General features: G+C 62.8%; 1 protein-coding gene and 1 long non-coding RNA gene across 3 annotated transcripts; one reads left to right on the top strand and one right to left on the bottom strand.

Moving 5' to 3' along the window:
- Positions 1–54: 54 nt before the first annotated feature.
- On the bottom strand, positions 55–20,273 carry CHID1 (chitinase domain containing 1). 2 transcript variants are annotated; one of them, XM_032490274.1, is made up of 13 exons: positions 20,120–20,273; positions 15,937–16,090; positions 15,222–15,371; positions 14,840–14,972; positions 14,117–14,161; positions 13,354–13,460; positions 13,043–13,104; positions 11,693–11,785; positions 7,798–7,899; positions 7,049–7,204; positions 689–769; positions 425–467; positions 55–231 (listed from the first exon to the last, which is right to left on the bottom strand). In XM_032490274.1, exons 2-13 carry the CDS (start codon positions 16,045–16,047, stop codon positions 133–135), a joined length of 1,182 nt encoding a protein of 393 aa, XP_032346165.1. In that variant the 5' UTR covers positions 16,048–16,090; positions 20,120–20,273; the 3' UTR covers positions 55–132. The 2 variants fall into 2 exon arrangements, with proteins under 2 accessions (XP_032346165.1, XP_032346166.1); XM_032490275.1 differs by having other exon boundaries at positions 20,100–20,251.
- On the top strand, positions 10,226–25,924 carry LOC116666569. The gene is made up of 4 exons (XR_004323513.1): positions 10,226–10,236; positions 12,735–12,739; positions 22,936–22,949; positions 24,852–25,924. It is a non-coding gene; the product is annotated as an uncharacterized LOC116666569 (long non-coding RNA).
- Positions 25,925–26,465: the final 541 nt, after the last annotated feature.

The following is a 26,465-nucleotide window of genomic DNA, read 5'->3' as shown; positions in this document are numbered from 1 at the left end:
GGCTGGGTCCCAGGACCTCTGTCCCCACCCGATGCCCACAGCATACAGAGCATGGAGAATGGAGAAGAGTCTGTATTTTGCACATCAGTCCTTCTGTCTCTTGGGAAAGCGCAGGTCGGCTCCAGACTGGGCCTACAGCAGGTCGTAGAAGTAGTCCAGGCCCTGGCCCAGCTCCCAGATGGACACCCCAACACCCAGCTCCCTGGCCAGCTCCAGCCGCATCTGCAAGGACTGAGGCAGAGGAAGCTCAGTCCCGCCCCTTGTCCCTAGGCTGCCCTGGCCCCACCCGGCCCTGAAATGTGCCCAGGTCCGAGCCCACGCTGACCCCTGCTGCCCACCCCAGCCTGGCTGAGGCCAAGGCTGTCAGGGGAGGGGTGGTGCCGGCTGCCCACACCCCCAGCGTGAAGGCCAGGCCCACACCCACCTTCAGCGTAGGGTAGAAGACGACGTGCCTCCCACCACGGCTTCTGCAAGAGAGCGGGACCCTCTGTCTGGCCAGGCTGATTCCCACCTGCCTCCGCTTCTCCCAGGCCCTCCTCCCCATCCAGCCAAGGTCGCAGGTCTGGCTAGAAAAGGCCCTCCCCGGTGCTACTCCTCAGGCCAGGCTGGCCCTGGGGGCAGAGGGGCTTCTGGCCTGGGACTCCCGGCTGGCCCACGCCTCACCAGGGCCCTCCTCCGGGACACTCACTTCTTGTACTCGAAGAAGTGCTCAGCGGCCTGGCTGTCCCACACGATCCGGGGCCTGTGCTCCTTCAGCAGCTGGATGTACCTGGCGGGGGGGAGCCGGGTGTAGGTGCTGGAGCCCTTCCTGCCCGCCCCAACACCCAGACAGGGAGGAGGTGGCCTCTCCCGTCACCAGCGGGGTGAGGCCGCCCAAGGGCGGAAGCACGTGGGGTGCTGGACGTCGATGGCCTAGGGAGTGCCAGCAGCCGGTGGGAGGGCCACACGTGCGGCCTGGACACGAGGAAATGCCAAGGAGCAGGGCCATGTGGGTCCTCGCTGGGGTAGGGGGAGGACAGAGACCCTGACAGATGGCCCCTGAGACACAAGCAGAGGCCGAGGCTGTTTCCAGGCTCACTGCCGCCCTGCGACTTGGCTGCACTAGAGCACCGCGTGTGACGTGAGTCTCTCGCTGCAGCACCTCCGCCCCACGCGGGCAGAGCGCGGGTGCCCGTGCTGCGGGCGCGGTGCCTGCTGGAGGGAGGGGGCTGCTTGCTGCTGCAGGAGAAGCAGCAACTTCTGAAATTGGTGGGGGGGCTGGGGGCAGGTGCAGGCCTCGAGGGTGAACGCGGCCTGGGGGCCGCTTCCTGAGGCCCCTTGGCACCCCGCACCCTAGCCTGTCTGGGGATAGCTGTCCAGGGCGGTGGTTTCCGGACCCTTCCAGAGGCCAGGCTGCCCTGGGCCAGCCTTCCCTACTGGGGACACAGCTGCCCCAAGCCTGCAGTAGGCCTGGCCTTACTGCCAGGAGCCAAGGGTTCAAGAATACCCTGCTCTCAAACACAGAGGGCTGGCTGGCTCCCAAGGTGCCCCACGGCCAGACAGCCGAGGTCCCTAGCGACGAGCTTCACTGAGCTCGCCCAGGACCCCGAGCCCTGCCTGGCTGATGGGTGGTTGAGATTCCTGCCTCCACCAGGCTGTGCTGGGTGGAGGGGGGACACACAGCCCACTGGGCAGCTCCACTGGGCGAGTGGGTGGCTGGGCGGCTGTCCTGAGAGCCCACCCAGGCTCCTCTCAGAGCCCCTGCAGTTTGCAGCCAGGCCCAGGCACCTGGCCCAGCGCAGGCCTCCCCTGGGCTTCGGTTTCTGTGGCGAGGGCTCTGACTCCCACCTTGCTGGGCCAGGGTGTGGCCCGCCCTCCCTGTGGCGGGCAGAGGGGGGACAGACGGGCCAGCCCTGCCAGGGGCACGGGAGGAAGTGGGTTTGGGAGGAGCAGCTGCAGCAGGCCGGGGGCCTTCCAGGAGGGGACATTCTCCTCTGCTGCTGCCCACGGGGTCTCTGCGGCCTGCACTGGGGAGACCCAGGAGCCCCACCCACTGCCCGTGGCCCCAGCGTCCCCTAAACACCCTACTGCCTCGAACCTGCAGTGCAAGAGGCCTGGTAGACGTCAGCCGTCCTCAGCAGGGCCGGCTGGGCAGAGGCCGCAGAGGGTTCTGGAGGGAGCCCCAGAGAGCCCACCAAGGCCCAGACCGGCCAGAGATAAGGGCCTGAGGGTGAGGGGTCAGCCCCTTCAACCACGGTGCGGGACAGCTGCACCTTTGACGAGAAAGGACACCGGCTGGGCCGCACTGTAGCTGGAGGAGAGGGGAGACACTGACCCCGGGACAGAGCGCGGGGATGGGGACCAGAAGTCAGTGAGGGGCTGACGGAAAGCGTGGGGGTGCAGCCAATGACCAGGTGGGCTCACCTGCACCCCAGCCCCAAACCCCTGACCTCCCACTGGCCAGCGGAGCAGACTGGCTAGGCCTGACACTGTGTGGGACCCACGCAGCGAGTGGCCTCTCCTTCCTGTTTTTGCTGCAACCCGAGCCCCCTCACACTAAGCCCCAACCCAATGCCCCTCTGGCAGGCGGTGGGCCCTGCCTGCAGCACCCCTGCAGCTTGTGGCCAGGGCTCCATGTCCCCTTGGTGCTGGCCTTCCCAGATTGGGCCCACAAAGGGCATGGGGAAGAGGCAGGGCCTCCCTGCCTCAGGCCCACACGGGGAGTCCAGTGGGCACCTCTGGGTGACATGAGGAGGTGGCCCCCTTGGTGACCCTGGCTCACAAGTCCCCACCTGCTGGCAGCGGGACTCATCCTGAGCTGTGCCTCAAGGAAAGCCTCCAACACAGGAGCAAGCAGACAGCGCAGCAGAGGGTGTGCCAGGAAACCAGTGCAGGGACAGAGGACACCTAGAAGCCAACCCGGCACATGGGGACCCTGGGCCTGAGAAACCGGGGCAGGATGCTGGGAGAAGGCCCAGGGAAGGCTCAGGGATCAGACAGCAGAGCCCAAACCCAGTAGAAGGAAAGGAAGGCCACGGAGGAGGCCCAGAGGCACAGGAGCAGTCAGGCCGCAGTCCTGGGGCCAGAGCCTGCTTCAGCCCCTTCAAGACAGAGAGACCACGGTGCAGGATGGCGGTGCTGGTAGAGCTTCCCCATGCCCGTGTGCCCTTGACCCCTGGAGTCCTGGCCCACCAAGAGGCTTCCGGGGGGTGGGGATGGTCTGCCGGGCACCACCCACCCTTGGGGACCCATCTGGCTGAGTTCTGCTGAGGGCTGGCTCTCACCGAGATCCCCAGGGAGGCCCCCTGGACTGGGGCAGGAGAGGCCAGGCAAGGTGGGGAGTGTGGACCCCAAAGGTGCAGGAGAGCAAGTGCCCACCTGGATTGAGGGCCCTCCTGGGGCTGGGCAGAGCATCCTGGCCTGCCCAGAGGCAGGACAGCCTCTCAGAAGAGGGGGCTTTGCAGCCACAGGACCCTGCTCCATGGGGCACATGAGCCTGCAGGCTGCGGCGCCCCGGCCCCTTCTGGGGTGTTTCATAGTCGCCCAGACTCCTCAAAGTCAGAGAGCTACCAGGCCATGCATGCAGGAGCCTGGCTGTGGTCATGATGGAGTCTGCATGTCACCCAGGGTGGGTGAGCAGAGGCCGGTGGGGAGGGGGGACCCAGAACGTGTACAAACGACCTCTGAAGACCGACCCCACCGAGGCAGGCACAGATGGCTGGCCTCCTGCCCCCGCCTTCGGGCCCTGGCTCTGTGTGCTGGGGAGCAGACGGCGTGGTGGCTGGTCCCACTGCCCCGAGGGGCTGGGACACCTGCCACAGAAGGCCCAGGTCTCAGCGCTGGAGAAGCCGAGAGGGAGGGCAGGTAAGCCTGGGCCAGGCTGGGCGGAGCCTCTGTCAGTGGCAAGTCCAAGTGGCCGTGCAGTCATCGGCCCATTCCCCTGCCCAGGGGACAGAGGCCATGCAGGGGGCTCCATCCTGGTGGGCTCCCCCACTTCTGGGGGAGCTGGACCCGGCTGATTGCGCCCACACCCTGTAGAGGCAGCCCGCCCCTCCCCTGGCAAACAGATACCATCTGCAGACAGCCTTACTAAGCTCTTCCATTCGGTCCACCAGATCAAAAGAACCTGGCCCTGAGAGGAGAGGTTCTGCTGCCCAGCCATGCGAGGAGGCACCTAACCATGACGCCCAGGGTGCCTGAGCCCCAACACCCTGAGCACGTGTGTCAACTCCCCTGTGCTCCAGGGGGATGGTCTAGAAGTCAGGCTGCAGGCAAAGGAGGTCAAATGCAACCCAAAGGGGCCAGCCGTGGGCCCTGCCTGCGGGGTTGCCCCAGTCCCCTGCCCGAGGCTCACACAAGGGGCTGGCAGCAGGCGACAGATGGCAGACCAGGGCCCTGGAAGGAAGCGGCAGGGGTGGGGGCACTCGGGACAATGAAGCCTCAGAGTGAGCTCACGGTGGCGCCCTCCACCCCAACTCTGTGTCTCCTCTGTGTGACAGATAACTGTCAATCAATGAGGCCTCTTCTCTGCCTGCAGCCCTTGCCCGGGGACAGTCCTGGGGGGATGCGACCCCTCCCTGGGCTCAAGTCCCCACGTGGAGGGGGCCGTTATCTCCTGACCCCCCATGAGAGTGGGGTGGGGGCACCTCGGCCATGTGCGCCCCCGCAAGTGTGTCGGTGCTTCTACTGTCACACACCCGGGGAGGCACAGTGGGGGAGTCTGTGCTTTGCCTGCCCTCTCTTCAGCAGAGACCCTAAATGTGAATCAGGTCTTGTGGGGACCATGGGGGTGACCACACTGAGGGCCACGTGTGTGCCCCACACCTCCTCTGGTGCTCAAGCTCAACCCTCCTAGTAGGAGCAGCAGCCCTGCCTGCAGAGCCAGGACTTGGACGCCAGCCCCTGAGGCACCCCGCCCCACACCCTGGGCACCCAGATGCCCCTGCGCCCTGGAGGACGACCTCCTCCTGCCCACCGAGGTTAGGGAGCTGAGGAGTCCTGGGGGAGATCCAGCCAGGCAGGAGGCGGGCCCTCAGAGGCACCTGCTCCTCCCCTGCGCCCCTCCGCCCCCTCCTCAAAAGCCCCTGGGGAGCGGCGGGGCCTCTGACAGGACCACACAAGCTGGGTTAGGGGCTGCAACAACTCCACTTCATGAGCTACTGCTGGACCCACGCTTAGTGAGTGAATTATAGCCCTTCACTCCTCAGATACTGCTGGAGATGAATTCTGTCCCCCCATACCACACACTGGGGTCCTAACCCCAGGAACCTCAGGATGTGACTCTATTTGAAGCTGAGATTTGAAGAGGTGATTAGTGTAAAATGACTGAGGTACCCTGGGGGGGGTCCTAATCCCACAGGACTGGCGTCCTTACAAGAAGAGATCAGGACGCAGACACACACAGACGGACGACCACGTGAGGACCCGGGGAGAAGACGGCTGTCTCCACGCCGAGGAAAGAGGGCCCGGGAGGAGCCGGCCCTGCCCACCCCTGGATCTGGGACTCCGGCCTCTGGGACTGGGGACAACACACTTCTGTGGCTCGAGCCCAGCTACGGCCCTGGTGGGGCAGCCTGAGCTAAACAGGTGGTACCCAGGCCAATCCTCCTGCTCTCTCCGCAGGGCTCCCAGGCCTGCTTAGACCCAGACCCAGACCCAGACCAGCTGGTGCACAGGGGGCACGACTGGCCCTGAGGTCCCACCTCTGAGGCCCTGTCCAGCAGTGGTCGCAGCTCCCTGGGGGCATCCCACCTTGTTTTGGAGGCCCTGCCCTTAGAGCAGGAGGGACCCAGAGGAAACAGGGGAGCCCCCTCTGCACTCAATGGTGAGTGGGTCTGGGAACAGCTCCCCAGAACCCATGACTCCAGCCAAGGGCCAACCTCTGTCCCTGCCCCAGGGCAGACCTGAGGGGGTCACTGGGGACCATGGGTGGGCAGCAGACATTCAGCCAGGGCAGACGCCCAACCCCCTGCCTGGGCAGATGCGCTGTGCCCCTGCGGTGAGCAGGCCTGCAGGCTCAGGTCACGGCTCCCAGACCGTCCCCAGGGACAGGACCAGGGCCTTGAGAGAAACGGCTGACTCTGTTTCCAGGGGAAGGGACGGCACCAGGAACAAGAGTGGAGACTCAGGATCACTGAAGTGCCCAGCGCCTGGCCAGGCGAAACGCACAGCGCCTGGTGTCCCGCCCAGAGCAGAGGCCCGCGGAGAGCCGGCTGGACAGGACCGCGGTGGGAGAGACTGCGGTGGGAGAGAACGCGCCCACCGCACCCAGCACGATCTGGACGGAGCAGCAGGCAGGGTGCCAGGCAGCCACCCTCACCCTGCGCAGGGGACGTGCAGTGGCGAAGCCCCAGGACAAACTGCCGGATCAGAGAACTAGGCCGCGGCAGAAGCAGCACAGACAAGCAAACGGACTCGACGTGCAGAGAAACGGCCTGTGAGCCGCAAGACAGCAGCAAAACCAAACAAAGGGAAACACAGGGATGAAGGCCAAAAAGACAAGACGAGTGCCAGTGGACAGGGGGAAGTCACCCGTGGGCCTGGAAGGGGAGGGAGAAAGGGAAGGATGGGAGAGTACCTGAAGAGAGAGGCTACAGCCTCCCCAGAGACGGTGAGAAGCGTAAAGCCAGACCTAAGCGGCTCAGTGAGAACCAGGCGCAGAAACAGAACTACGCGAACGCACCCCGTGACCAACACAGCAGGGCGCCCAGCAGCAACACAGCAGGAGGGACGCGGCTGGCGAGGGTCTCGTGGCCGGAGCGCAGCGGACGGAGGGCGAAGCAGCACCTCTAAAGTTCTGGGAACAGTGGGCAACCGAGAACCCATACCAAAAACGTCCTCCAAAAACCGAAGCAACACAGAGCGGAGGAGAACGCACACAGGCCAGCACAGAGCCCCCAGCAGCGCCCGCACAAGCATCCTACAGGCTGAAGGGAAGGATGCGGCCAGGCAGCTCCTGCTTCTGCTGGGAAGGGGGTCCGCATGCCCGGCCCCCGACAGAGGGGAAGGCGGCGTTGGGATGGGCCGCCAGGGTCCGCGCGCGGGTCAGTCCTGCACAGTGGGTGCTTACCTTGGCCCGATGACGGGCTCGCGGGCGTCCCTGGAGGCCGAGTGGTCCATGCCGTAGAGGTTGAGCCCCAGGAGGATCTTGCTCCGCCACCTGGACTTGGGGTCCAGGACCTGGACACAGGCTCGCACCCAGGACAGTGGCGCGTTGGGGCCGGGCCTGTGGGACCAGGGCGGAGCGGGCTTCAGCGGCAGGCGGAGGCTCGGTTCGTCCCCAGCGCGTGCCCCAGGCCGGGGCTGGGGTCAGTGCACACAGTGGGAAGAACAGTGTGATCCCCGCGGTGCCTTCTGGCCAGACTTGGGACCTAATCTGTGCCTGCATCTGCTCACCTGGACCCCCTGCAGGGACCAGAGCCGCCCCAGTGAAGGCCGAGGTGGACTGAGACACTGTCCCCGCCCCAGGCTCCCCCGGGGCAGCCACCCTGCCCACAGGAGTCCTTCTCCTTGGCAACAGGGCAGGCCTAGCACCACAGCCACCATGTGGTGGCCAGGGTCGGGGAGGTGTGGACAGACACCCCAGGATGGCATTCCCATGGGGGTCGCTGCTGCCCTACGACCCGTGACCCGTGTGAGCAGGCTGCCCACTGCAGGGCCGACTGTGGGCTCCAGGGAAAAGACCCGGCCCTTCACGTTCCTGGAGCCAAGAGCTGACACAGCGCGGCCCTAGGCAGGCCGGCGGGATGTGTTCCAAGTGCCCAGCGTCCAGGCAGAGGGCCAGGCCGGGGCCCCGGGCCCTGTGGCGCCCACACTCACTGCTGTGCTGTGGGGTAGTCGTAGGTCATCAGACTGAAGCCGTCCAGCACGGGGGCCAGCTGCTCAAACTCCTTCTGCGTGAACAGGCCCAGCTGGTCGGTCCTGCGGTGAGACGGCAGGGTCAGCGCAGCCATCCCGCCCGCCCCGCCAGCTGTCGCCTGGGCTCAGCCCAGCGCACGCCCTGCTCTGGGAGACACATCCAGGCACATTCCCTGGAAAGTCACTTGGCACTCAGTGATAGCAGATGGCCCCTAACTGGGTCAGGGACACTCCAGAGCCAGGGCGGGGCTGTGGGGGCCAGTGGGCAGAGCCCATGCTGGGGTTGAGCAGAGACGCAGCCCCCCCGCCACATCAGAGCGCGTGGTCAGTCCAGCTCCGGGCAGCTTACCCCTGCGGTGGGCTCCCCTCATCTCGGCCCCGAGAACGGTGTCGCAGGCAGAGTGCCCTTCATTCCAGGGCCTCAGGCCTGAGGCCTGGCAGGAGCCCAGGCGGCCCGTCTGCTGGCTCACCGGCTCTGCCATGTCCCGGGCCAGGGAGGGGTTCTCTGCTTCCCCCACAACATGAACAGAGACAGGACCCCTCTTAGCTGGCGCCCCCATCCCTGGGCAGGACTGGCCTGCTGCACGGACCCCAGACATGGTCACTGATTCCACGGGGTCTGGGCCACCCTACGACACCCCATCTCAAGCCTGCCCAACTCTAGCTGAGCAAAGCTGCCCAGGACAGTTGCCTTTGCTGGGAGCAGCCAGGAGGCCAGGCCCTGACCCCTGGGGACATCAGGCACCTGTGGGACCTGAGGACAAGCAGCACCAACAGTGACCCCACAAGTGGGAAAAGGCAGGACTCGGCAACGGGTGCCGGCCACTGCCGGAGCTTGGGGACGCACCTGGGGAGCAGTAACTGACACACTGCCTGTGGCCACACCCCAGACGGGCCCCCTAAGGTCAGCTAGAGACACCAGGCCCTGGCCATCACAAAACGGTAGATGCCAGCAGCTCCAGGAAGACGTTTCCACGTTTCACAAGCCTACCCGCCCCCAGGTGGACATTCGCTCAGGAACCCATGAATGTCCAGACCCCACAGCTCCAGGAAGACGTTTCCATGTTTCACAAGCCTACCCGCCCCCAGGTGGACATTCGCTCAGGAACCCATGAACGTCCAGACCCCACAGGTCCAGGAAGACGTTTCCACGTTTCACAAGCCTACCCGCCCCCAGGTGGACATTCACTCAGGAACCCATGAACGTCCAGACCCCACTGTTTCTGGGTTTGATGGCTCACAAGGGAAGACAGGGCTGCGAGCTGAACAGTGCAGAGGGACCCCAGCAGAGGGGTGTGCTCCCAAGTCCTATGCTCTGGTCACTGCAGCAGCCGGGGCCTTCCAGGAGGGATATGGGGCCTGGCACTGTCCCCAGTCAGCTGGGAGGAGGAGCCCACCCTCAGGGTCCTGGAAGTGCTGGGACCAGGTGTGAAAGGGAGGGCTCAGGCAGGCAGAGGGGAGGGGGAAGTGAACTGGGGGGGGGGGGCACCAGGAGGCCTGCTCCCCTGAGGGCCTCACTCACCCCATAAACAGAAACCCTTCTGCTCAAACCCGCTCAGCACGGCCAACGGCCTTGCTGTCACTGGCTGATCAGCCTTCAGAACAGATGCTCGAAACAAAGGCCACGGGGGTCAGGCGGATGGAGTTTCCAGGGCTCTGCCATCTGGGGGGGGCGCGCCGTGCACATGTCACAACTCCTGAGACCCTCCTCTGCTGGTTTCCGTGCAGCCCCATCGGAGGCAGACTGCGCTCTGTAACAGCTGCCCGCAGGGCTGGTCCTGGGAGGGAAGCCGGTCCTCCTGCATCTGAGGTCAGCACCCCGAGCCCTTTCCTCAGGGGAAGGGGGTCCACATGCCCCGCCCCTGACAGCAGGCCAAGCAGACGACCAGGACCAAACCGTGCCCGCAGGAGCAGGGCTAAAGGTCAGGACAGCACCTGTGCCAGCAGCCCCCGTGGGAGGGCCCAGATACCGGGTGGCAAAGGCGCCCCTGCCCCGGCCGCACAGACTCCCTCCCGGAGCTGTTGTTCCCACGGCGGTGGCACAGCCTTCGTGGGATGAGTGATGTTGCAGAAAAAGCCAGAAAAACCATTAAGAGTTTATCGTCTTCTCCGTGGGGGCTGCCAGCAAGTATGAGAAAAGAAGGGGGACCAAAGCCAACGATGATGAGACAAACTCCTGGGGCCACCAGAGCCTCTGCTGTAAGCGGGGTCTGCTTGCCAGCTTCGAGGGTGCCATCCAGATCTGTGCCCATGAAACCCACCCCCGGCTGCCAGGCTGGGCCCCCCCACCCCATGCTCGGCAGTGCCCAGGACCCCTGCCCTCAGCCTCCGCCACACTGGCCATGGTCCCTTCCCTCCAGTCATCTGCTTGGATCCACGCGGAGGGAGTCTCTTGCCCTAGTCATTGCGGGGTGAGGGCCTAGCTCACGCCGCCCGCTCCCTCCCAGGGGCCAGGAGCTCAGGGCGGACCCCTTGGCCGAGAGAGCAGCAGCTGGACAGCTGCCCCCTCCTGCCCTCCTCCCCGCCGGGCCCAGAGACCAGGCCTGCAGGGCCGTCCGCCCACCCACCCCCCAACCTCTGAGGCCGCCCCCGCACCCATCCCAAGCTGTGAGGCTCTGTGGGACTGATGACTGCACGCAGCAGGGAGGGGCTACAGTGGTCCCGGCTCCAGCTGCATGACCAAGCATCCCCCTTCACCCCTACCCAACCCTGAGGAGCTCGCCGCCACCACCATAGCCCCCCTGCATTCATCCCACAGACGGCCTTTGACCTCAAAGGGCAACTGGGGCTCCACTGGCCACAGCTGACCCCAAAGCAGACCAGAAACCAGGAGGCCCTGGAAATGGGAGCCGCGCCCGCGGCCAAGCCCACAGGCTGCTTGAGTGTCTGTCTTCCCTGGCCCTTCCAGAAGGCCAGCTCCTTCCTTACCACCCCTGGAAGCCACAGGCCCCCATCCTGGGAGCCCCCGCTGTTGCCGGTCCTGCACGTGTGTGTACTGTACACGAGCACGTGTGTGCCTGAGGGCCCAGGAGGGCTGGGGAGGAGCATAGGACAGGAGGCTGCCACCCAGGGCCCAAGCCCCTGCGTGCTAGGCCTGGGGGACCACAGCCCCGAGTGATGCGCTCAGCCTTGGCCTCTGGTGACATGTGGGGGGCTCTGTGGGGCAAGTGAGCGCCAAGCACAGAAGAGCAGCTGGCCAGAAAGCCAGCATACCTGACGCAGCAGCGTGGCCCACGGGCTCTTTCGTGTGAGGCCACTGGCCTGTAAGCGTCCAGCCACCAGACATTGTTCAACCTGATCCCATTAACTGGCCCTGCTCAAGTGAGCCGATGGCCATGGGGTGACAAGACAGTGTCTCCCCCCAGAGCAGGGGACTGCGGGTGCAGGCGGCACCCTAGGGCCTCTGTGTGCCCCCCACCTGCCAGTGCCCCACCCTGGGCCCCCCGTCTGCCCTCAGTCCTCACGTCGTGGTCCAGCCTCCTGTGCCCAGCGCAGGGTGGACAGGGGAGTCAGAATGCGCGGCTCCAACAACCGTGCCAGGTGCCCCGCCTCCCATCCCAGGGGGTCTGGAGGAGCCACCTCACAGGGCTGGGGAAGGCGAGCAGCCAGGCCAAGCGGTGGGAGCCATGACCACGCAGCCCTGACCCCCCAAGGCCTCAAGAGTCCTGGTGGAGGGACTCAGCCTTGACCTGCTGAGCCGTGAGGACCTGCCAAGCCCACTCAGGTGTCCCGAGTGCACCGGCTCGGGTCCCAAGACCCTCCCTGGGCCAACACGCGCAGTGGCCCCGGGGGCATCTGGACGGGGCTGGGTGGTGACCAGGAAGAGCCTCTCTGCCCGAGCCTGCAGGGCACTCACCCGGGGCTGACGGCAGGCGGGATGACCAGGATGGCCAGAAGCCTGGCCTGGTGCAGCGCCTCGGCCACATGGGTCAGCATGTGAATGAGGCCCCTGCAGAGAACGAAGAAGAGGTCAGGAGTGGCTTGGCCGAGACGCACTTGGACAGGCACCCCTTCACAGCCCTTCCTGCCCGGGAGGCGCAGGCTCTGGGTTTGCCCCACTCGAGCACCAGGGCAGCCCTGGACCCTGGGGGCCGCCCTCTACCCTAGCCAGCCTGCCCCGGCCCCGCCCCTCCTCATACTCAGGGTCCCTCCAAGAGCAGCAAGGGTCCGTGCAGCGCCCCATCACCTCTGGACCCTCCCAGAGCAGAGCCAGGCAGGGGTGAGGAGGGATCCCCAAGCGCACTAGCCTGCCGGGGGCTGAGTCAGCCAGGCCGTGTGACACTGGAGGTGCCTCGGTATGAGGGGGGCATGGGGGCTGCTCCACCAAGGTGGCCTTGTGCTGACAGGACCCTAACCTCACCCCCAGGACGACTGCCTCACCTGCCCAGCCCCCCAGCTCAGATGCCAGGACACGGAGCTCTGCCTGCTTGACCCCAGGCAGGGGCGTGAGGAGGGAGCCCTGGCACATCGTGTGCCCAGACATAGGGGAGGAGCGTCAGAGCGTCCCTGTGGGCAGTGGGCCACCAGTGAGGGGACAGGGAGGGAGATGGCATCAGACTCCTCTGGCCCCTCGGCCTGTGGGAGGTGGCAGCAGGCCCAGTAGGAGCCCCTGTCAGGACGCCACTGGCAGCACGTGGGCTGTGGAGGGGCCGGTGCTGATGAGCCTCAGCGCTGCAGGTCCCAGGCCGGCTCTGAGCTGTGTGTGTCCACTCTAGCCTGGCCCCTCCATCACTGCTGGGAGGCCCTGGGCCCAGTGTCTGACCCTCAGGAGCCACCTCCATCTGGAGAAGAGGCGGCCAGTCCCACCACCTCACGTACAGGCGGGTCAGAGCGGCTGAGGGGCCGGACACACGTGCAGCACCTCCCAGGTGGGATGACGCAGAGCCCGTGGGCCTGAGCACGAGTCTTGTCCCAGAGGACTCCGCTGCTGTCTGCCATGGCCCTGCAAGGCCACCTCTTCTCAAAGTCCCCAGGAAGGCTCCGTCATGCCACCCACCCAGCTAGACACCGCCCACAGCTGCTCCAGGGGTTCACGGAGCCACTCGCTGACTTTCTTGGAGTTCCATCCCCACCCATGGGTGCAGACGTGGGAATAAGGCCCTCCTCTCAAACGGGCCACCGAACCCTCCTCTAGCCTCTTCCTGCCACCTGGGAGCCAGGAAGGGTGGAGGGCAGCCCGCCCGTCAGCCACCCAGAGTCCACTCACATGTGCTTCTGGCTCAGCAGCTGGCTCCAGACCTCCAACACGAAGCCGTCGAAGTGCTGGCTCTGAAAGGAGAGGGCACAGGTAAGGAGAGTCCCGGCAGCGCAGAGGGGCTGGGCTCCCACGCACCCCATCCGCTAGCATGTCCCAGGGGGCACGCTCCTCCCTGCAGCCCAGCACCAGCGAGCTAGGATGGGCACCCTCCCAGGAGGGTGGCAGGCGGCTCACCCAGGGAAGGCCCTGCCCTAGAGACTCCCGTGGTCACAAGGGAGCCTGGAGCAGCCTGTGCTGGACCTGCCAGCGCCGGGCGTCACCTTGGCCACCTGCACGATGCTCCTGCCAAGCTCTTCTATCTCATCCTCGCTGTCCAGGGTGTCCCGGAAGTCCTCGGGAGTCCAGTCCTCAAACAGCAGCCGAGGCACTGGGAACAGAGCGGCCCAGATGTGACCCTCCTGGGCTCGGCCCTGCCCACAGTGTGGCCCTGCGCCTCCAGGGCACAGTGACCACAGCTGAGCACCCAGTGTGGTCCTCCCAGTGCCACGTGGCCTGGCAAGGGAGGGCACTGGGGGGCGCTGGGGGAGGACAGACACTGACCCTTTGTTCCCTGCACATGCCAGGCCTCCGAGTGCCCAGACCCTGCTCCTCCAGCTCCCCGTCAATGCCCCCTGCGGGCCCCCTCCCAGCTCCTCCGGCTCAACGGTTACATGCTCCCCAGAGCCCCTCGCCCCCCTCCGCAGTCCCCACGCATTCCACAGCTCTGTGCGACAGGCCCCTCTCTCACCAGCCATTAGCTCTGGGAAGGGGCTGGGCAGGGTGAGCGTCAGCCCTAGTAAGTGCTTGTGGGTGAGTGAGGAGATGGGAGGGCAAAGGCCACGGGGAGAGGCCCCCAGGGCTCCAGCTGGCCTGAGGGCCGTGCATGCTGGCTCGGGCTGGCCACGTTTCTGAGCGGTTGGGAGTGACCCCCGTGAGAGGCAGCACAGCCTGGGTCACAGGCCCATGGGGAGGCCCAGGCCCCCTAGCCCGTGGTGCACGGCCTAGAGGCCGAGGACCCTGACCACCCGGGCCCACCGGACTCACCGATGCATAAGCCCCTGCTCTGCTTCCTGACGGCCCGCAGCCACCCTGCAGGACGTGGAGAGGACAGTCAACGTGGGGACACAGCCCCTTGCCTGTGTGAAGACCCAGCCTGCTCCCGAGGAGAAAATGCGGCCCCTCTGCCCCTGCTACGGGAGCACAGCAGGGGGGCGGCAGGATAGAACATGTGCCCCCCCCCCACACACACACACAGAGCAGCTGGGGCCAGTGGACCAGCGGCCGCCCCAGGTGCCATGACTCCGTGGGGCCTGAGACTGTTCTGAGCTGAGGGCATCGGAGGCCAGGCCCTGCGACGCCCAGCCGTGTCCTCTGACACACGGCCCATCGGCATCAGAACCTACTCCAGATCCGGGAACTCGACAACCAGCTAACATGCTCTCTCTCTGAACCCCCAAGGGGGCACATCTGTGTCAACTCGGGTGCACGCCCCCAAACATGGCTGTCAAGACACCCAGGCCTCACCTTCTCCTGGACACTCTGTCCCAGAACCTCCCCCCAGACGCCTCTGCCCTGGACACCCAGCCCTGACACCACCTCCTTGGACACCGTGTACAAGCCACCAAGGGAAGCAGAGGTGCGGGTCAAAGCGGGCAGTGACCATACTCACACACACTCAGACATGCTCACACACCTTCCCCCCACACGCATCCACTCACACCCCCCTGGGCCCTCGGGACGCGTGCGAGCAAGCAGCAGGGCGAGAACCTTGGTCCACGCCGTCAAGGCCCGTGACCTCGAACATTTCGCGGCCGCGCCTCCGCAGCTGCAGCCACACAGGGGAGATCTGGGTGAATTTGCCCCCGAAGATCTTGGCGACATCGTAGCCATGGCTGTTCCACTGGCAGAGGGCGGAGAGCGGTCAGCCCGCCTGCAGCTGGACCAGAGGGCCCGAGAGCCGCCCCTGGGCCGGGGCACCATGGGGTCGCCGTGCCATGTAGACCGAGACCCTGGGGCAGTTCTGGCTACTCCTCTGGACAGCATCGCTCCCACTGCACCCCTCCCCCGGATGGCCTGGGGAGGTGAGGACACAGACCCAGTGGCCACCTTGCCCTTGGTACCACCCTGCCCACCTCAGGGCCCAGCTTACCGGAGTGACGTAGCCCAGGACCTCCCCAGCAAAGTGCCTCCTCCGGGCTTTGGCCGAACAGTAGCTGCGATGCTCAAGAACCACGTCCTCAGCTCTGAGGTCGGTCACCACCAGCCCCCGCTCCTGGACCGGCTTATCTGAAAACTGAGTCTAAAGCACGAGGAACAGGGAGAAAACTGTCGGCATCCAGCCCCAGGCAGAGCCCCAGGGACGGCAGCCGGCCCCTCAGTCAGCAGGGACTGTGTCCTGGGATCAACACGGAGCTGCTGACTGCGAGCCCACAGGGAGAGGCCCACACGTGAGGAGCTGACAGTCCCCAAAGACCCACTCTGCCTCCCTGGGGCCGTCCCCGGAAAACAGCACAAAGACACAGCCTAGCCTGGCGTGGCTCCTGTCCGATTTGCTCGACTGCCTTGAACACTACAGCTCAATGAAGCAGGAAAGGGCGCAGGTGGGGAGAGACACAGAAGGCAGGGTAGGGGCGGAAATGTGGACACAGCCACAGGGGACAGCCCGGTGGGGCAGGCGCACCCTTAGGCCCCAGCGCCAGGAGCTGCTGCCCCTAAGGCTGTCCTGCAGAGCCCCGGGCGGCACAGAGCTGGCCGCCCACAGTGGCCAAGCGCCCAGCTCTCAGCTCCCAGGCCACATCACAGGCCCTGGTGGGCAAGAAGGCACGACGGGACAGCCCTTCGGCCAGCCCCCGGACCATCCCTACCTTCTCCAGCAGTGTCTTCGAGGCAGCCTTTTTGGCATCTGACTTTGACAGGGTGGTGTGCACAGAGCCACAGGCCAGGGCCAGCCAGAGTGTGCTGAGCAGCGCCCGCATGCTGGGGGTGTCAGAGCAGGCTCCAGCGTCGGGGTCCTGGGGGCTGCAGAGAGAGCAGAGGACATGAAGTCCACCAGCAGACGGGGTGTCCCCTCTGCCTCCTGGAGCACGTGTCCTAATGGAGCCTGGGTCCTCCCAGACACCCAGAAAGAGCCCTCTGTGCGGCAGGCTAGAGGGCCCTCCCCCACTGCCTCAGGGCCACCCGAACTTTGGCCCCCAACTAGCAAAACATAGGCTCCCCACCTCCTCAAACCCAAGAAATGTGGCTACCAGCTACCAGCTTCAGTGCAAAATAACAGAGCCACGGAAAGGACTTGAAGAGGACATGGTTACTGGTGCATTTAAATGTGGGGGTAGGGGCGGGTTTTTCACCTGTGTCGGCCACAGTGTAGCTTACAAAGCAAAGCGTTAGCAGAGTTTACTACTTAAAACTGTGAGGCTTTTCCTTAGGAAGCAAGACACTGATTGGAAAAAATAAACAAAACAGGAAAACGCTCATAACGTACTTGACAGTAAGTTTCTATCTGCTTTGTACCTGTAACACGCAAAGGACTCTTAAAAACTGATAATAAAAGACACTCCAGTAAGAAACGCCCCACTGCAGAAATAAGGAAGAGTCGTGAAGAGGTGTAGGACAGAAACCCCGTGACTCGCCCATGCCGCATCACAGACACCCCGAGCCCCAGAGAGAGCACCTGGCTTCCAGCGATCACAGGAACGGACACTGACGGGAGACGGTGTGTCTGCCCGGCACTGGCGAGGACGCTGCCTCAAGGACCCAGGGCAGCAATAACTCTTACAGCTGTCCCTGGGAATTCAAGTTGATGACACTTTTTCCAGTGACAACCTGATAGTGAATATTACACTTTCCGATCCGTGTTTCCACTTGTTTGCAAATTCCACTATGGGGGCCGTCACGCCTACTAGACCCCGCACGAGGCCCCCACAGAGAGAGGGACGGATGGACAGACAGACGGGGGAAGTAAACAAGTAGGCCCTCTGGACTGCTGGCTGCTCTGTCTTCCCTCTGGCTTTGACTGCTTCCTGGCTTTCCCGTGCAGGACCTTCTTTGGCTGGCAGGGCATTTCACGGTCCGGGGCCCCACCTCTCCCCCGTGATCCTGCCTTCTTGTCTTTCTCTCTTGGGGCAGCTGAGCAAAGAGTCGGCCCAGGCGGGCTGTGGTACCTGATGAGGCTTGAAGACATGCAGATAAGCCTTGGACTTTTATTCTCAGTTTATAAGACAAGCCTGTCGGTCAATGATCTCATTGTCCCAGCAGCATGCTCCCCCCTAGCCCAGCCAAGGGGTTGCTGGTCCAGAGGAGACCCTGGACCCCTACGCTACCAGGAGTTGGAGGCTGACCCAGCCCCCTGCCCAGGGGCGGGCACCGTGGGGACCCTCCTGGGCACCTGTCCCTCCACCACAACCACTTCCTGGCCAGAAGCTTGTTTTCTCAACCTGCCTCTCTGCGCAGAGCAGCACATGCCCCTGCTTGGAGCTGTCGCCCCCACCCTCCCCACCCCTGTGAGATGGGCACTCCTGGTGCAGACTGCCCCAGGCAGCGAGTTTCCACACTGGGGCACCTGATATACCCACTGCATACCTGCGTGGGGCCTTGGGAGAATGGGGCCCTGGGACTCCCTCCCCAAAAACAAGGAGGCACAATGGCAGGACCAGATACCTCCAAAGGGGTGTGGGGGATACGAGGACGCAGGCCAAGTGTGCCCTCCCTGCCAGCCCCTCTCCCTGGTAACACTGCCCAGCGTCAGATTCACCCAGGACAGCAGCCTCTGCCACCCCAGGCCAACCCTGGCATCTTACCACCACAGCTGTGGGACCTGAGCTCCTTGGCCACAGCCCAGGGCTCGGAAGGGCCCTGTGGGAGAGGGACACTGGCCATGGCAGGGGCGGGAGGCCCAGAATCACCCAGCACTCCCTTGGCCAGTCTGAGACTGTGGCTACTAAGCTGTGAGGACCAACCCCAAGCAGCCTGGCCACCACAGGGCCGGAAAAACACCTAGGCAAACATGCTTCTGGAGTGAGGGCTCACATGAGTGGCTGCAGAGCCGACACGCCGGGGCACCAGAGGGACACCTGCCCCTGCCAGGGGTGGGGCCTACTCTGCCAGGACCCCATCTTCAACCCCGGCCCCCTCGGGCCTCTCTGTGGTCGCTGGTTCCGCCCCGGCTCCAGGGTGGAGGTCTGGGTCACTGAGGGCGGAAAGGGATGAGAAATCAAGCAGGAGCTGGCCCTCTTGAAGCCGTCCAGCAGGGATTTGGGGGTGCGCCCAGAGAGCCCTCCGCCTGACCCCTGACCTGTGATTTCACAGCACAGACAAGAACAAAGAGGAAAGGGTGGTGATGGGACTGCTCTGGAGGAAGGAAGGCAGGCCTCCCGCTGGCTCCCCTGCCCTGTGGAAGGGCAGTGGGAGAAGCGGACTAAGTGCGAGGCCTGGGCCGGCACTGCCCTGAGTGCCCACGCACGGTGGCGCAGCCCTAGGGCGCGGCTCGGCAGCATCAGGGGGAGTGCTGGGCTGCTCCTGGACCAGCCATGGAACTTTCTAGACCTACTGTCTGCACCTCAGTGGCGGGGACATGTCAGCTGTGCCGTGTGGGTGCTTAGGCCATGACAAGGCCCCATCCGGGTGGCTCCCAGGGCCCCCCACTGTGCATTTTGGTGAGGTGTCTGCTGGCCCCTCCACCCTGAGGCCTGAGGGCAAACTCTCCATCAAGCTCTTCAAAGAGCTGACTTCTGGGCTCACACACCGTTTCTGCCCAAAACGTGTTCCTTCCCTGCACACCAATAACTCTCTTTGGGCAGAGCGGCCTCTGCAGTGTGGTGTGCAGTGGATGGTTCACACTCATGGTCACACAGGGGGGTCATCACAAACACAGACCAGAGGGCCCTTGGAGGTGGGGTCTCAGACCTGCTGGCTGACTCGTTAGTGACCAAAAGCCCCACCTCCCCAGGGCTCCAAGGTTTTGGGAGGACTGCTTCAGCAGTGTCGGCTGAAGCACGGCAAAATGCCTTTCATCAAGACCCATGGTAAGAAAAAGTTTGTTGTAACCAGCTACACACACGCATGTTGTGGGTGTGCACGTGTGTCATGTGTACGCATAGACTGAGAAGAGATGATCAGAGCTAACCCTGCTGAGACGTACTCTGACATTTTCTACTTCATTTCTAATAAGCTAGTTTTTATCCATCATATCTTGTCTCACTCCTCAGTGACATGCAATTTAAGAGACGCTGCTGGACACGCCTGGGTGTGTGTCACCCACACCTGGCGGGACCCCTGAGCCAACTGCCTCATGAACAGAATGCTCCCGTTCCCACAGCACGTGCAATCCTCACCTCTGAGCACAAATTTTGGAGCCCACTGAGCTCCCGCCGGGAGAGGCGAGGTGGGAAGAGAAGGGAGTGTAAGAGGTGGGACGACCACAGCCTGGCTGACTTTATCAGCCCCGTGCTGCGTTAACCGCGGGTCTGTTCAGACCCCGGGATCAGGCACTGCGTCGTTCCCTCCACAAATGAGGCCGAGGAAGCCGCCCCGAGGCAGCCCTGGTCGGGGGTGAGCGGCCGCCGGGCGACCCCAGCTCCACAGGCGGCGGAAGCGAGATAGGATGGAGGTCGGGGTCGGCCGCCCAACCACGGTCCCCCGACTGCTGCGGGCTCATGCCTAGGAGCCCCTCCCCAGTGTGGAAGATCTGCAGCCTTCAGCGTCTGGGGCTGAGGCGAAGAGGGAGCCAGCCTAGCGCGCTCCAAAGCGCATCGGGGTCGCCGGCCCCCGAGCTGGCCCGCCCTGCCCGCAGCCACGCTCGCTGCCGCCCACACAGGCTCGCGCCTCCCGCTCCTCCCGCTGCCCACACCTCGTCCTCTCGTGCGCACCCGCTGTCACACCGCCTCCTGTCCACGCCCGCCGCCCCTCCTGCCCGCACACGCAACCCCGCGCGCCCACTCCGCGGAGGGGAACTGAGGCCGTGGGAGCCGGGGAAGCAGGCGCCGGAACTCGGGGCGCGAACGCCACCCCGGCGGGCCGCCGCGGGGCTCACCTTCATGTCGCAGGGCTCACCTGCATGTCCCGGAGGGCCACCGGACCCCCCTCGCGCGTGGCCGGAAGACGCTCGCTAACGCCGCCGGAAGCTCCGCCCCAGGATGCCCGCGCGCCGCCGCCGCGCACAGCACGCTGGGGGGGGGGGGTCCCGGCTACGGGCCGAGGGGCGGGGCCTGGAGGACAGAACCCGGGGGTGGGATCGATCTCGGGGCGGAGCGAGGCCGAGGGGCGAGACCGGGCCGGGGGCGGAGCGCTGGGCGGGGCGGGGCTGACGCTGGGGGCGGGGCGAATCCGAGGGGCTGGGCCAGGGGAGGAGCCGACCCAGAGGAGGAGCACGGCGGGGACTCGGCTGGGTCCAGACTCTGGCACCCGAACTGAGAGCCCGCGCGCGCCGAGCCCGGCCTTCCGTGGGCCCTGGCCTCTGATGGGAACCAAACGCCCTCTCTCGAGAGCTGGCGCGGAGGTCTGGGTTCCAAGGGGCGCGCAGTCCCCTCTCCTCCCCAGCGCACGCTCTGTGGAAGGCCCGGATCCGGGTGCGATGTCTGCGCTGCGACCACCTGGGTGACCACCAGGGCGCGCCGCGGGCTCCAAGGCCTTTGCCCAGCCGGGCAGGTGGCCAAGGGGACCTCGCAGGACCGACCTTCCGCACTTCCACGTTCTCGCTTGGACCCAGGAATCGCCTCTCCAGGCTTTCCTCCTACTGCCTGGGGGCTGCCCCCCAGCCTAGCGCTCCTCCGTCATCCCCCAGGTCTCCCTGGGTGAGCCTTTGTCAGTCCTTGGCTTTGGTCACTATCCAGGGGCCAGTGGCACCCAGCACGGTGTCTGGAGCAAGGAATCGTGTTCCAGGCCCTCTGGATGGCCCTTGGACATCAAAAATCCCACGTATCTTAGACTCAGCGCGCCCTCTGTCCTCACCTCCAGGAACTGGCACATTTCACCTGCAGCTCTCACAGCTGGAACCTTCCAGAGGCCATTAGTACCACCCCCACCCCACCACCATCTCAGCTCCCAGCAAGAGGAGTCAGTGAGCCTCTGGGATGGACTGGATGCAAAGTGGCCAGTAGTTTTAATCACAAGGCGTTTTACACCTGATACAAGCTGACAGATCCCTAGCGTTCCCAGCAGTTTCCTGCAGAAAACTGCACAGCCCGTCCCCACCCCAGCCCTACTCAGCCAGCCCCAGGACCCACTGCACAGCTGTTTCCCCATTTCTGCTGCTCATGAAGCTCCTCCCTGAGCTGAACTTTGTTCTCTTTCTTCCTACTCATGTTTCCTTCTTTCTCTTCCCCATATTTCCTGCCAGCTAACCCCCCCACAGTCTTCCCAGGGCCTGGGGTTTGGTGTGTATCCTGAGGCATGGCACATACCAATGCAACAGCTCTGCATTCCCGGCACTCAGCTCAGCCCTGAGGCCAGACATTTGGGGTAGTAGCGCCAGGTCAGGCAGAGCTCTGGAGAGGGCCCGAAGGCTATGCTGGATGCAGCCCTAGGAACACCAAGGAGACCCCAGCAAGGCCAGAGTTCTCTTGGTAAAGCATTTAGTCACCTTAGGATCCCATTGAGTGCAGAGGTCTTTGGAGCTAAAGAATTGTGAAATCACTGTGTTCAGTCTGAGCCAGCACTGCAGACTCCAAGAGCAGGCAGGAAGGAGGGACAGGGAGCCCCACACCAGCTCCCCCTGCAGAGATCCCGCTGCGCAGGGTTTGGGGGTCCTGTGGGGTTGTGAGCACAAGCTGTCAGCCTCCCAGCTGGCATAGCTGGTGCCAAGCGGCCCCAGAAACCAGACTGAAAACTGACTGCTTTGAATGACAACTATCAGCCAACCATAGGGAGATTTAGAATGAGGCATAGAAAGGGTTAAGAGAATCAGACCCATGCCGTTAGCACTTACATATTAAGTGAAACCTGAACACATTTGCTATTTCAGGTTTCTGGAACATTTCAGACAACTTGGGGCTCACCATTTTGAATATTTAATCTACTGAGTATATGAGCACTTGGAGCACCAGAGGTTTTGCTGCCAATTCAGACAAGCTAAAGTACATAAGAAGGGAGTAAAATATATTTTAACTCATAAATTCAGTTCAAAATCTTAAAAATGCTCAATTACCAAAAAAGTAAATAAAGTATATATTTAAAAAAAAAAAGCTTAATTAACTGAGTTTGTAGATGGGACCAAATATTATGCAGAGGGCCCTTAAAAATGACTATAAAATCGAGGGGTGGGTATAGCTCAGTGGTAGAACATATGCTTAGCGTGCATTAAGTCCTGGGTTCTATCCCCAGTACCTCCGTTAAAAAAAAATGACTATAAAATCTGCCAGGCTTATAAATGGAATAATAGAGTTCATAAAATTGAAAAACTTAGCACATTAAAAAAATTAGGTTTTGAATTTATAACTTCAATAAATTGAATCCTACTTGTTTAAATTTAATGTAAATCTGAGTGTAAACCCCTTGCTCAGGCTCTAAACCCACCCCTCAGCCCCGCTTCAGGCCCTCTTCCTGGAGAAGCCGCCTGCCCTGCAGGTCCCGGCTTTGAACTGCGAGCCTAGGTCTAGCCCACCCTTGCCCCCTGCTCCTCCTGGCGCCCCACCTGTCTGCAGTGGGCACTAGAGGACACACAAGGGCAGATCCGGGCCCTGTGGAGCAAGAGGGCCTTCAGAGACATGTCCTCCTGCTGTTCCTGAACCCTTTCCCCCATGTCCTGCGGACACCCACAGGGCCGCAGTGCCCCACTTCAGGGGCTCCCGTCTGAGGCTGCCTCTCCAGGACAGCTTTGAGGGCCTCCCTGAGTTACTATAGGGAGTCCATTATGTGGCTGACACCCCAAGAGCACTTCCATCTGGTTGCTGGAGGTGCCTGGTGGTTGTGGGGCTTCTGGAGGCCAGGCTTGTATCTTCCCTGGGGTAGGGCGGGGGTGGGGCCCCTGTCCTTGCAGTCAGCCCTGAGCCTCTCTTCATTTGCCGAGTCAGCACAAGGTAAGGCCTTTCCTGGCAGAGGCCACCCGTGACTTGTCCTATTTTAATGGGGAGGCCTTGGCTGGGAGTCACCCCAAGGCCAGGGCCCAAGCACTATCACCAATCACGTCCTGTCACCCCTGGGCTTGCAAACGTTCAGGAAGAGGAATGTAGATCAGGATTTCCTGCTGCCTAGCCCTCCGCCTGGTCGTGGATGGGGACATCCTCCCAGTGTGCTGGGAGGAGCAAAATCCAGAGCAAGAAGGGAGTGGGAGCAGGCGAGTCACATGCAGCAGAAGCTTCGAGACACGGCTCCAGAGCCAGCGCAGCAGATCTGTCTGTGTCCCACACATGTGGGGGCCCCATGAGCCCGTCTGGCCTGGGCCAGGCTGACTGCTGTGACCGGGGCATCACGTGCTTTTTGGCACATCACTGTCCAGGCAGTGGCAGGGCAGTTGCTGAGCGCCAAGGTGGGCTTTGGTGACGGGCAGGTGGCCCTGCACAGGGTGCTGCATTCTGCGGTATCGGTCATGGGTTTTGTGTTTCTCACTATCCCACAACCAACTTTAAAATACTCTGTAACCAAGGAGGGGTGGGGTGTGTGTCACTGAAGCCAAATGAAACGGCATTTCTTGGTGGCTGCGGTGGGGCGAGTTGAGTGACGGACTCCAAAAGGTTATCCATGTCCCAACTCCCGGCACCTGTGAACTTATTTGGAAACAGAGTCTCTGACGTGATTAAGGATCTCAGGAGGAGGTCATCCTGGATTTAGGGTGGGACCTCAACCCAGTGCCTGGGATCCTTGCAAGAGGAGAGAGGAAGGTTTGAGACACAGACACAGGGGAGGAGGCCACAGGATGAGGGAGGGAGAGATAGGGGTCACTCGGCCCCCAGCCAAGGCTGCTGGCAGCTACCAGAAACGAGAAGAGGAGGGGAATGGAGTCAGCTAAAAACCTCCAGGGGGAACCACCCCTGCACACACCTTGACCTTGGACTTCTGGCCTCTAGAATCGTAGAGAATCCATTTCTGCTCTTCCTAAAGCATCAGTTTGTGGTTATCTGTCACAGCAGCCCCACGAGACAACCACAGCGGTGCCCAAGGCCTGGGCTGGCATGCTCACTTCTGTTTTCCTTCCTAAAGCTGCTCTTCTCAGGCCAGTCTTCCATCGGCTCTTCCTGGCTGGGCCTTTAGAGCAAGGAGCTGCAGTGGGTGAGTGTCGGCCTGAGCTGGAAGCCCTTGCCACAAAATACCCCCAAACAGGAAGCCATTTGGGGATGGACAGCTGGCTGGCTATCGGTGTGGCTGGTCTGGCCTTTAAAGTCAAGGGGTGTATTTTCAACAGGTACCTTAGGGAGACTGGAGGCCATGGGTCCCTACTCTGGGGGTGAACAGGGTGCCTGATCTGGCAGCATCCTGGCGGGGCAGGATTTTCATGGCCACCTCCTCCACCCCTCCCCTGGTTGCATTGCCCCTGCAACCGTTTACTGATGATTGGCAGTGCTTGTGCGGTCCCTTCAAGCCCAAGGGGAATGGCTGTGAAACGGTCTCGATGACAAGCCACAGGGCAGGATGAGGGGGACATCCTGATACGGCCCAGGGCCCCAGGGCCCCAGGCCCCAAGAGCCCCAGGAGCCCCAGTGACACAGCACCCTCGGGCATGGGAACAGGTATTCATGAGTGTCTGGGTTTGGCTGGGTGTAGCAGGGCCCCCACCACGGGCATAAACACGGCGGCTGGAGGGCTAGCGTGGTGGAGGGGGTGGCTCTCACCCCTACAGCCCCAAGCAGAGCTCCAGCTACAAAACCGTGTTCCCAGTGGGCGTGAGGAAAAGACTGCGGTGCAGGGACTCAAAGTCATGTGCCCAAATGTGCTCACATCACTGTCTGTTCTGGGTTGAACTATGTACCCTGAAAGTTCACATGTTGAAGTCCTCAGCCCCAGTGCCTCAGAGTCATGTGCCCAAATGTGCTCACATCACTGTCTGTTCTGGGTTGAACTATGTACCCTGAAAGTTCACATGTTGAAGTCCTCAGCCCCAGTGCCTCAGAATGGGACCCTCATATGGGTCCTTGAGGTGTAATAACTAAGATGACTTCAAACTGGGGTGAGGCGGGCCTCCAATCCAAGACAGCTAGTGCCTTTGTAAAAGGGGGGCATTTGAACTGGGAGCGAGACATGCAGAGAGGGAATATGGCGTGAAGAGACACGGGGTGAAGACGGCCATCTATAAGCTGAGGACAGAGGTCTGGGCTAGATCCTGTCACAGTCTCAGAAGGACCAGTGCTGCTGACACCTTGATCAAAGACTTTCAGAGCTGGAATAAACCTCTGAATTCCTTTCCCTGCATTATATGCAGGAATTTATGGCCTCTCAACCCTGTTTTAACATGGGCCACCAAGTCCAGCCTCCAGGTGGTCAGCTGGCCAGGCAGACTGAGCTGAGCCAGATTGCTGGGTGCCCCACGGGACAGGTCTGCTAGCCAAGCCTGCTCTCTGAATCCATCCCATACACACTCTGCAGAGTTCTGCTGACACAGACTCAGCCTCCTGCAGTTCTCCTGGTAGCGAAGCCTTCCGCATCTGGCTGTGACTTTTGCCTTGGGACCTGCTTCTCCCAGGTCTCAGGATGGGGCCTGGCTGGGGGGCTTTGAGGGGAACTGACTTCTCTCTTACAAAGTAACTCTTTCAGGGGATGTCATTACAGGGTCTTCCAGTGTGGGGACAACTTTGTCCAATGAGGGGAAAGGGGCCATGGAGGGTGGTGGGGGTGCTTGGAAAGTAGGATTGGGGTCCCCTGGGCTGCCCCATCCCCCGACTCCCCTTCTCTGGGCCGCACCAGTGCTCCAGCTGTCCCTGAACGTGGCTGGGGAGGCCACAGACTCACCTTCTGTGTCTCTTTTGAAACAATCTGTATCCAGCTGTGTATGGTTTTGGACTCAGTTTTAGGGCAGTGAGAGTGAGAGCTGGTCACAGGCGGGTCCTGCTGCCCTAACGTCCACGAGCAGCTCGGGGTTTGAGCTCATCGCTGACCTTCTACAGGTGGTCAGGCTTCCTTGGACCCCCCCACTCACCACAGACTTCTCCAGTTCCTCGTGCTCTGTACACTTCCCATGCCAGGGGATGGGTTCAGTCCCCAGAGCCTGGCCAAGCACGTTATTCCTGCAGAGTACAGGTAGCCACTGGGGGCCCAGGACTGCTCAGCTGAACACGCTTGGCTGCTCGGTTCCTCTAGCTATGCTTGGACCAGGCTGTTAACCCTGATTTTCTGGAAGGGTTGTTGCCTGCAACTCCAGAGATTAGGGAAGGGAACTGGGTCACTCGTGAAGTGGAAAGGCCCAGGTAGGAGCCAAGACACCGCCTGTTAGCACTGCAGGCCCGTGGCACCGTGGCCGTGCCATCAGCCC

This window comes from Camelus ferus, chromosome 10, assembly GCF_009834535.1.
Source record: "Camelus ferus isolate YT-003-E chromosome 10, BCGSAC_Cfer_1.0, whole genome shotgun sequence".
Lineage (NCBI taxonomy): Eukaryota > Metazoa > Chordata > Mammalia > Artiodactyla > Camelidae > Camelus > Camelus ferus.
This window is presented reverse-complemented; position numbering and strand designations above follow the sequence as displayed.

Excerpts from the sequence above, each read along its gene's own strand:
- CHID1 (XM_032490274.1), bottom strand. The coding sequence starts at position 16,047 with ATGCGGGCGCTGCTCAGCACACTCTGGCTGGCCCTGGCCTGTGGCTCT. Across the intron at positions 13,461-14,116 it reads GAGCAGGGGCTTATGCATCG|TGCCTCGGCTGCTGTTTGAG; the intron begins GTGAGTCCGGTG and ends CTCTGTTCCCAG. Across the intron at positions 7,205-7,797 it reads GACTACCCCACAGCACAGCA|GCCCGGCCCCAACGCGCCAC; the intron begins GTGAGTGTGGGC and ends CTGGTCCCACAG.